This window comes from Diospyros lotus, chromosome 5, assembly GCF_014633365.1.
Source record: "Diospyros lotus cultivar Yz01 chromosome 5, ASM1463336v1, whole genome shotgun sequence".
NCBI lineage: Eukaryota > Viridiplantae > Streptophyta > Magnoliopsida > Ericales > Ebenaceae > Diospyros > Diospyros lotus.
In genome coordinates this window covers 38,526,739-38,537,781 of record NC_068342.1, presented here as the reverse complement: position 1 = coordinate 38,537,781, position 11,043 = coordinate 38,526,739, and the positions used below count along the sequence as shown (strand labels likewise).

The window sequence follows — 11,043 nt, the reverse complement described above, 5'->3', positions numbered from 1 at the left end:
TGGTTGTCTATGTTGGGGGACGTCAATATAATTTTTAAAACATAGCGTATAAATTGTAATATAATAAAATTTAAGGGGTGCCCACGGCATTTGGAAAAAAGAAAGTCAAAATTAAAGGTCTGAGGCCCTATGCCGGGCGCCACATGTTTCGGCGGGCGGGCCCCCCAAGAGAGATGCGGCGCGGCGGAAGGTGGAGGCCGGTGGTGGCTCTTCGCCGCTCTGGCGGCTCTTCAGCTGCTTGCCAAGTTGGGTACGCTGACTAGTCGTCAGTGTCTATTCCTGAAATTATTCAATGCTCTTAGATTTTTCTGCAAGCCGTAGCGTCATGGCAGCAACTTCAAATGATAAATAATAATTATTTTTAAAAAAATTACTATATTCATAAATAATTTTTATAAATTGACATGATACAAACAAAATATGATGGTTCAAAACGACCAATAAGTTAGATAACTAATTACAAAAATATTGGCCAAATCTATAATGATGGTTTTATTTAAATTTTGTAGTTGTTTTGATTACACCATTGAATTTAATTTTTAAATTAATTTAATTCATATATTTTAATTTTTTTCACATGTTAATTTGATCTTTTCATTGTTTTAATTACATCTTTAAATATATATATTTTAATTAATTTAATATTTTTATTTTTATGTGTAAAAAAATAAAATAAAATAATAAAATACACGTCACACGTTTTGTTCATATCAAAATATAAATATTAAATTAATTTAAAAATATAAATCTAAATATATAATTGAAACAATAAAAAATTTATGTTATCATACAAAAAAAGTTAAAATATAAAGATTAAATTAATTTAAAAATATAAATTTAATGATATAATCGAAACAATAAAGAGTTTAAACAACCAAAAAAAAAAAATATATGAACAAAAATATAAATTTGATAAAAAAAAATATTACTCTTAAATTTATGAGTGACACTTAATATGATACTTTTACATTAATATATATTATAATGCACTAAAATGAGAATGTCACGCTAAATATGATAGTTGAAGTGTTCCAAGTAGTATTTCTGAAATAAATAATAAAAAGATGTTCCCCACAATGAGTTAAAAATTGAGGGCTAAGCCAAGGCTTCATTAAAGTAATATTTGAAAACAATGCTAACTTAGGGAGGGAGGGAGGGAAGGCCTTGTCACGTTAAGGCTCCTTCCTACCCAATCATTTCTCTATTGTTTGATCATTAAATCAAATCAATGACAGCACCCAACTCTCAAAGTTGGCCTCCTCGTTGATACGAAAGATTAGGTGTCATATTTTTTTATATTAAAAATAATTATAAGAAATACTTGAAAAAATATAGTGAATTATCGATGCAGTTTAATGTTATGTTGTAACCCCAATTAAACATAAAAAATAACCAAAATATTTCATATTTAGGACTTTTTTTTATTTTTATTTATATCTATTCTCAAATCTCGTCTCTCTTTTTCCATCGATGTTGGTAGTGATAGCAACAATGACTATGGTTGCAACTCTAAGACTTTGATTGTATCAGCAATTGTTTTAGATATAGAATGATGCGAATAATAAATCTGGATAATCATTCTAGATTTGGAATTATCTAAATGATGGAAAGATAACGGTGGTTTAACATAGACGACAACGATGATTTAATAGAGAAAATTGTGACAATAAGTCACTCTCTCTCTCTCTCTTGGATAAATTTAGGTTCATCACAATTAAGGACGAATCCAAGGATTGAAAGCTGTACTAGCTCTCCTCAGATCCACTCGTAGATGGAACAATAGGGACAATGAATCCATTTGACTATTGATTCTTCATATATATATACATATACAGGAGTATTAACTCATGTCGACCTCCCCTAAATTCACCTATGATCATAATAATCTTAAATCTAAATAGTTCGTGCCAAGTCTTTTAGATTTGTCCGTGATTAAAATAATTTTATGTCTAAACAACCCATATACCCTCTTAAATTCGCTCATGAGCACAATAATCTTATATTTAATTTAAATTTATAGTCTTTCTAGAGGTAGGACAATCTAAATGGTGGGATTTCAATAATGGTTCGCCCTCTCTTATTTGGTACCTAAAGAGACCCTCTTCGGACAGCCAAAGGACATGTGCCCGCCATCCGCCTTATACAACCAGCGAGTAGCCATTAGACAAACGTACCAGACCGACTTAAACTTAATTGTTATCATTTCCCACCAGAACCACAGGCTCATCCAACCGACACGTGTCCTTCTTTGATCCGTTTACCATTCTGCCCCTCCAGGGACCCGCGAAGGACGCGGCCATCACCTGGCACAGCTTTCAACGCCGGGCGAACAAATCCAACGGCAACAGGGGGCATTTCCGTCCACACAAATTAACCGTCTCTGGCCCCTGGCGCTCTCCAAGAGCCACTCCAATGGATCAACATGGCCACCGCCGCCGCCTTAAGGCTCCAATCCCCTCCCTACATAATGCTCTCTTCCTCCATCCCTCACCACCGCCAGCAATTCCGACAGGATGTCGTCTTTTGCCGTCAGGTTCATGGTGCCCTCGTTGCCAAATTCCGGCCGCCTGAGGACGAGGGTGTGCGCCAGTCCGGCGCAGACGGTGGCGCCGTCGCCGTCAGGGGCGGCGGAGATCGAGGCCGGGAGGCTGGAGCCGAGGGTGGAGGAGAGGGAAGGGTTCTGGGTGCTGAAGGAGGAGTTCAGGGCGGGCATAAATCCTCAAGAGAAGGTGAAGCTGGAGAAGGAGCCGATGAAGCTGTTCATGGAGAATGGGATTGAAGAGCTTGCTAAGATGTCTCTTGAAGAGATTGATAAATCCAAGCTCACCAAAAATGACATCGACGTCAGGCTCAAATGGCTTGGCCTTTTCCACCGGAGGAAGCATCAGTGTAAGCTTCTCGCCTCATCAGTTCTTCAATTTCATTTCATCTAATCTGATAAAACTCAATCTGAATGTGAATAGAGTTGTCGCCTATAAAAACGTCTACTAGTTCGGTTGTTTTTTATCATAGATTAGTAATTCGATGGAAGGAGTAAGATTCAGAATCCTGGATTTGGATTTCTATCCTTTTCATATTTTCTTGGTAACCAAACAGAACTCGATTGACTTAATTCCAATAATCCATTGGAAGAAAGGTTTTGCAGAAACGGCATCATCTTCTTGTTGTAATTTGCTTTGTCATGGTGATGGATCAGATGGTAGATTTATGATGAGACTGAAGCTACCAAATGGCGTAACGACAAGCGCGCAGACTCGCTATCTAGCCAGTGTTATAAGGAAATACGGGAAAGAAGGGTGCGCAGATGTGACTACAAGGCAGAACTGGCAAATTCGTGGGGTGGTATTGGGCGATGTGCCAGAAATACTCGAGGGTCTGGCCGAAGTGGGCTTGACGAGCTTACAGAGCGGAATGGACAATGTGAGGAACCCTGTTGGAAATCCTCTTGCAGGGATCGACCCGCATGAAATTGTTGATACCAGGGCTTACACGAACTTGTTATCTCACTTCATCACTGCCAATTCTCAAGGCAATCCGGCTTTCACTAACTTGTGAGTTCACTGCACTACTATTAATACATTGATGCTGCTATAAACCGGCATGGCATTGTATTGTATCTTCTTATGAATTCATTCCTATATGGTTTGGCAGGCCAAGAAAGTGGAATGTGTGTGTAGTGGGTTCTCACGACCTATTTGAGCATCCCCACATCAATGATCTGGCTTACATGCCGGCCACAAAGGATGGGCGATTTGGATTCAATTTGTTGGTGGGCGGATTCTTCAGCCCCAAGCGGTGTGCTGAAGCAGTTGCTCTCGATGCCTGGGTTCCAGCAGATGACGTGACCCCGGTGTGCAAGGCAGTGCTGGAAACTTTCAGAGATCTGGGCACCAGAGGGAACAGGCAAAAGACAAGGATGATGTGGCTGATTGATGAACTGGTGAGTCTATTTAGTATTCTCTCAGCTTTTCTGCAGCGATAAGCCATTGGGCTTTCCTAATTTTTCTTGTGAAAACGCAGGGGATTGAGGGGTTCAGATCAGAGGTAGTGAAGAGAATGCCTCGACAAGAGCTGGAGAGAGCAGCGGGCTCTGAAGATTTGGTTCAGAAGCAATGGGAGAGGAGAGACTATCTGGGTGTCCATCCTCAGAAACAGCAAGGCTACAGCTTCGTGGGCCTTCACATCCCGGTGGGTCGCGTTCAGGCTGACGACATGGACGAGCTGGCACGCCTCGCTGACGAGTACGGTTCGGGAGAACTCCGGCTGACGGTGGAGCAGAACATCCTAATCCCCAACATCCCCAACTCGAAGATTGAAGCCCTGCTAAGAGAGCCTCTTTTGCAGGACAGGTTCTCGCCATCGCCCCCCATTCTAATGAAAGGACTGGTAGCCTGCACCGGCAACCAGTTCTGCGGGCAAGCCATAATCGAGACCAAGGCCCGGGCTCTGAAGGTGACGGAGGAGGTGCAGAGGCAGGTGGCGGTTACCCGGCCAGTGAGGATGCACTGGACAGGCTGCCCCAACACCTGTGGGCAGGTTCAGGTGGCCGATATCGGATTCATGGGATGCATGACAAGGAACAAAACTGGGAAAGCTGTGGAAGGAGTTGATGTGTACTTGGGAGGAAGGATTGGGAGTGATTCACATCTGGGAGAGCTCTACAAGAAGGCTGTGCCTTGTGAAGATTTGGTGCCCCTGCTTGTTCAAATTTTGGTCGATCACTTTGGAGCTGTTCCCAGGGAGAGGGAAGAAGGGGAAGAGTAGATTAGATTAGATTCGAAGATTTGGCCAAATTGGTTCATCGATTGCTCCTCATTAGGCAAGAAACTATAAGTAAGAGATGTTCTTGCTCAAGAGTTATGGTGCTTTAAGATTTTGGAAATTTCAATATATATATATATATATATATATATGATTGCTTATAAAGCTTTTTTTTAATCTTCTTCATCAGCTTGTTCCATTAGATAAAAGAATGAATGAAATAAATTAGATCAAAGAAGACTGTGATTTCTTTTATTCTTTTTTGTATTTTCTTTGGGTTGAAAGTAAGTAAGAAACACCTCATCAACCCCACGTCTTTTTACCTCTTTTTTGTTTCTTGGCCAAATGCATAAATGTACCATCAACTTTCACTGTTTTTTATTGTGGCATCATCAACTTAATTTGGTTCCATTTGAATTAATTAATTTCACAGCATATGAACATTTGACTAACATGGCTCAAGATGAGTGATGTGCACTCGTCTATTAACTAATGGTGATTGTATTTGAATTAAAACCTTGAGAAGAAAGCCAATCTCAAGTAGCATGGACGATCAATCGGCCCTCCAGCCTTTTCATCTCCATCTCAATGTCATCTCATGTTTCTCTTCAAGAGTATCTCACGCAACTTTGCCACATCGATCTAGTTCGCCTAGTTCTCCAGCTTGTAATGTCCCATTATTGGATCCAACACCCATGCCCCACTACTCTTTGCCGCAACATCTTCCACTGCCTTATTCGCCATCACTGCCCCATCATCGATCCCGGCACGACACCTTGGGATGTCACTGCATATTCTCACCTTTACAGACATTAAAAATATATATATATATATCTGTCGACGTTCAGAATTAGCCGACCGTGATTCGTAGGCCTACAATGAATAAATAAATCGAAATGCAAGGAAGAAGAACAAAATAGAACGGATACAGAGAATTTTTACGTAATTCTATCAGAATGATGCCTACTCCATGACTGTCCTCTAGGTATTCCGATAGAGTAACAGTGTATCATTATTTGATTTTTTTTCTTTTTTATAAGGGTGTTTTTAACCCCTATTTATAGTGGGGGGTGTTTATAATTGCATAAAATACCAAAGTGGGAGGATGACATCACGGAGACAAGACGTCTTTATTAATTCCATAAAATTAGAAATGGGGCTTCGTATTACTAGGGATTTGGTTTGCATCAAATAAAGTAGATGGGTCCATACCTTCAATTATTCAGCAGCAATGTTGTTATGCAAGCTGAATAGTTTTACCGTCGAACTATATGATTAGGCCAGCAAGCTGGAAGCATCGCTAGGAGCTTGCTGGGTATATCGTTCAGAGCTCGCTGGAAGTTTTCCGGGAGCTTACTGGGAGCTCACTTGGTTCCGTAATCTAAGTTCGGGTTTCAGCGATATATGACCTTGTTCTGATAAGCTCGGCTAGAGCTTACTGGGCTTGAGGCGATTTGAGCCGTCACGTTGGGTCGAGTCCGGCCCATAAGGTGTAGTTCGAAAAATACCTATAATAATATTTTAAACAAGTGCTTAAATTCATCTCCCACCGAAATTAAATTCCCAACCAAGTTGCATATTGTGAATAAAGAATACATATAAAAGGGTTGCTTTTAGTATTTGAAAGCAAACCTAAACACAGATAGAGGAAATTAAGGTTACGTTCTCTTTGTTGTTTTCAAGTCATTTTTAGTTTTTGATTTTCTAAAATAATAAAAACGCGTTCTCTTTACTATTTTTAAAAATATATTTTTGAAAACAAAAAAAAAATTGTAAAGAAGACTCAAAACAACAAAAAGTTGTTTTAAATGTTTTTATCCGAAACAAACTTTAAACTCAAAACACATTTATTTATTTATTTATATTTTATTATTATAATAAAAAAAATATTACAAAATTCATTAACTTTAAAATGTATATATTTTTTTAATAATATATTAATATTAAATATTTCTAATTTACTAAATAATCAAATTTATTGAATAAAATATCATTAAAAAATTATTTTCAAAATTTTAAAGAGAACGCGTTTTCTAATTTTATGTTTTGAAAAATAGTTTTTCAAAATGACAAAGAGCACGCGTTTTCAATTTTCTAAAAACAGATTATCAAAATAGAAAACTAAAAATGAATTCAAAAATCAAAACTAAAAATTAAAAAGCAAAGAGAATACAGCCTAACTTTTTAAATCCAATAACCATTCGACGAAAATTGTAAAGAAAGAGATTTGTTCGATGTCTAGTTTTCTTACCTTTTCTCAAAGAAAGAGATCTGTCCAATGCAAACCTAAACATATGACACATTTTACCACCAGATCACTAGGATTAAGGTTTAATTTCTAGAGAAGGGTTTCAATTTTGCGTAGGAAATTTGGAGAGTTGTCTATTGCAGCGCACGTTTCCCGCCTAATGTCCACATCAACGCCTGTGCATATCAGACACATCTCCAAACCCGGCTAAGCTAAGTGTTCATATAACATAAAATTGGCTAATTCAGATATAAATGAAACCAAATAAAGTTAAGGATACTACCAAAAAAAGGTAAAAGTTGAGGGATGCATTGGGCGTAATTTCTTTGCTTTTATCTTGTGTGGAGTGTTGGGACAATCAGTCCAGCCCAACCAAATTGTGTAGGGCCCATTTGAGCTTTACTAGGCCCACGACTGAAGCCCATAAGTGAACATGTTCATCTTCATGTACAAACAAATAAAGGAAAGGGGGCAAAAGTAGTAAAATCTAGGCCCAAATTTCGAAAACAAAAACAGATCAAAACTACCATTCTTTGCATCTCAATCTTCAATGGGTACGTCTTATAAGTCATAAATTATATAATATTTTACCATCAATTTCAAAATTAAAAATTCATTATCAAATTATAATAAGCCTTTTAAAGAGAATAATAAAAATGAGTTCATCAAAGGCACTTCATTTTTAAAGATGTTGTGTCATACGCAAAAATTCATTAAAATATTAAAAAATTTCAAAAGTTCAAAATAATTTTTTGAGTTAAAAAGAGTAATTTTTTTCAAATACAAAGGTCCCGCACAACGTGTAAATTAAATAATTCTAACATTCAAAAATTCCTCTAAAAAATCTACAAAAGGGATAAATAATTATCCATAAAGAATCTTAATCCAAACATGATTAGAAAAAAATCAAGATAGATATTAATGATAAAAATTTTAATCTTAGACTATTTAAGATTACTTTATATCCTTCTATAAATAAGCAAATACTTATTGTAAAAAATGTATATATCTAATACTAATTTCAATATTCACAATTTTTAGTGTCTAATTTAAATATTAACATATTTGCACAAGAATCTCTCTTCGTCCGCTAACGATTTTCTTTTCTTGCATATTCGAACGATTTGATGATAATATTTTCAGTTAAATAAATTTATTATTGTATTCTAATAATAATAAAAGAGAGGTTGATAGAGAATTTTGTGGGAGAAAATTTTATTGGAATAGCAGTTTTGGCACGTTGATGGTTTCAAAGATTAGATTGAAAGCTTTGTTTGGAAGGTAAGAAAAGAAAGGAATACTTGTCAATAAAAGGGTTTGAAAGAAAATTCACACCCATCATTCCACAATGTTACTACGTGGATGATTTTGTAACTTAGGGTGTTTAGTACTACCAAGTCAACTCCGTATCAAGAATATTAATTATGTATGTATAGTGGTCTCATAGATAACCTTTTTTTTTTTTTTTTCTTTTTCCTTTGTTTTAGTATTTTCTTATACAACATTTATTTGCCCAACATATATCCTATTTTAAGTTGAGAAATTTTATCTACAGGCGAGTGATTTGCTCTTCGTAGTCATATTTTATTAAAATTTAATATAATTAAATTAATTTAAGTAAAAATTCAAAAATAACCTTACACAGCCATCCCATTTACTCTTCGCACACCATTTCGTCTTTCCGTCGCCATCCCTTTCCATCTCTACCTTCCATAGCAACGTCCCATCTCCATCGGTCCCGCTTACAACACGACCGAAATTGCCATCATCAGCGACGATCGTGGCATTACCCAGCAACACCGTGTTCACCATCTCCGACGTCAATGGCAATGCTGCCCAACATCACCATTCCTCTAGACAACCAATAAAGACTATATATACTGTAATACCCAAGAAATTAAAATTATTTGAGAATAAGTGTTTTATTAGAAAAATAAAATTTTTAGAAAGATTGATATCTAAATAGCTCAAAAAATTAACCGAATCGACTGCAAGGAGTGCCTTGGAGCTGAGATATCTAAGAAAAATGATATGGTATTGACGAGCGTCTCGAGAAATAATTTTTAGCATTGAGAAAAATCGGATCAGAGACAATTTTCAGTACAACTTCGAATTGGGATGAAAAATCGAATTGTTCTAAGGGACTTTTGAAAAGTCAATGAAACCTTTAAAAGAGTCAAATTGGGCCTGATAAACAACCCTTAAGTGGTTTCATGGTGAAACAAGGAGGTTTTGCAAGCAAAGCATAAGTCTGGGCCAAAGTGTAATTTTTGAAATTACCCGAGGAAGGTCAAAATGACGTATTTCCTGGAAACTCAGGGGTCAAACGAAAAATTTAGAATGTAAGGGTCTCAACTGTAATGTTGGAAAACACGGGGGCCTTGTGGAAAGAGCCAAAAATGCAATTCAAAAATTTAATGGGTGAAAGTGTAATTTTAAAAAAAAACATCCATGGCTGACCAACCATCCAATTGTCGAAATCGGCCATGGGAGACCCGAGGAAGTGGATGAGGGGTCTCGAAGCAAGGCCAAGACAAGCTTCATGGCTGTTAAATAGCCAAAAATCGATTGGATTTGGCCAACTTTCGATCGAAAGTTTGGCCACTTTAATCAAGCTTTTGAGGGCTATTTCGGTGGGTTTTGGACGGATATATGGCAAGGGAAGACACTAGTGGCTTTGGGTTATGCAAAATTAGTCGTTTTATGGGTCGAATTCGAGTATAAATAGAAGATATAGAGGCTGAGGGTTTTGCAAGATTTGATCTTCAAATCTACCTCATTTTTGAAAGAATTGGGGCACCAAATTAAGGGACTTTCTTTGCCCATGGCTTAATGATGAAATCTGGAGATTTTCATACGTTTTGGTGGTGGTTTGAGAGCTATTCAAGGCTTCGCCGGAGATGGGAGGCGGACCATCTGACTGAGCTTTTGGCCAGAAAAACGGAGGCCTTCCGGTGCTATTTTCGACCAGTTCTTTGTGCAATATGGATCGATTGATGAAGGCGAAGAAGATGGCATCGAGACCCAAAATCTCCGATGTGCCGTCTGTTAGAACGAAAGGTGCTATGACACACACCAAGAGGTTTTAGTGATTTAAAACATAGAACATATGAAATGACAAATGTAAAGCAAGAAGAATAAATGACACAAAGGATTTTTAGTGGTTCGGCTTAAACCAAACCTAATCCACTACCTTAGCTCCCACTAAGAATTTTAAACCAATTCACTAAAACCTCATACTTATACAAGTAGGCCCTCTAGTTACACAAGCTAGGAAATACAACCTTCTATTTAAACCAAGTAGGCCCTCTAGCTACACAAGTTAGGAAATACAAGAAGTATAACAAAGAGAGGATCTAAGAGATAAATCTCTTAGTTACAATGTCTCTCAAAAATAATACAAGGCTTGAAATAAATAATTACAAGTGAAGATCAAAACTTTGAAGAGAGAAAATTAAAGCATAGTCAATATAAATACAAATATGTATACGATGTAAGCTCAAATCATTTCCTTTCCATCCATTGGTCTTTTCTTGATCATCCTTGAATTGTATTTATAGGCTTCTCAAAAGATTGAAGAGAAATGTAGCCGTTTGTAATCGTTGGAGTTTGAAAAACTAGCCGTTGGAAGCTTTCTACAAAAGATATAGTCGACAAAAGAAAATGCATAGTTGACTATTTTTACAAGTAAAACAAGACATAGTTGACAGATAAGAAGGCATAGTCGACTATCTTATAACACAAATTTTTCATAGTTGATAAATACTTAAACATAGTCAACAGATGTAAAAATATGAAGAGGATTTTGAATTTTATGAACAAAAATAATCGACAGATGAAAAGCCATAGTCGACTATCCTTACATGATAGTCGACAAATCCAAAAATAGTCGACAGAAGCCTCAAATAGTCGACAGATAAAACCAGCATAATCGTTTATTCTAATGCATAGTTAACTATCCTTAACAGCATAGTTGACTATTTTCAGGCATAGTCAACAGAATAAACCACATAGTCGACTATCCATTTGAAAAG

General features: G+C 36.9%; 1 protein-coding gene across 1 annotated transcript; it reads left to right on the top strand.

Annotated features, from left to right (window-relative positions):
• Nucleotides 1-2,445: 2,445 nt before the first annotated feature.
• On the top strand, nucleotides 2,446-4,947 carry LOC127802773 (ferredoxin--nitrite reductase, chloroplastic). Its single transcript, XM_052338793.1, has 4 exons — nucleotides 2,446-2,889; nucleotides 3,197-3,551; nucleotides 3,652-3,940; nucleotides 4,021-4,947. The coding sequence occupies exons 1-4, from the start codon at nucleotides 2,514-2,516 to the stop codon at nucleotides 4,762-4,764; spliced, it is 1,764 nt and encodes a 587-aa protein (XP_052194753.1). The 5' UTR covers nucleotides 2,446-2,513; the 3' UTR covers nucleotides 4,765-4,947.
• Nucleotides 4,948-11,043: the final 6,096 nt, after the last annotated feature.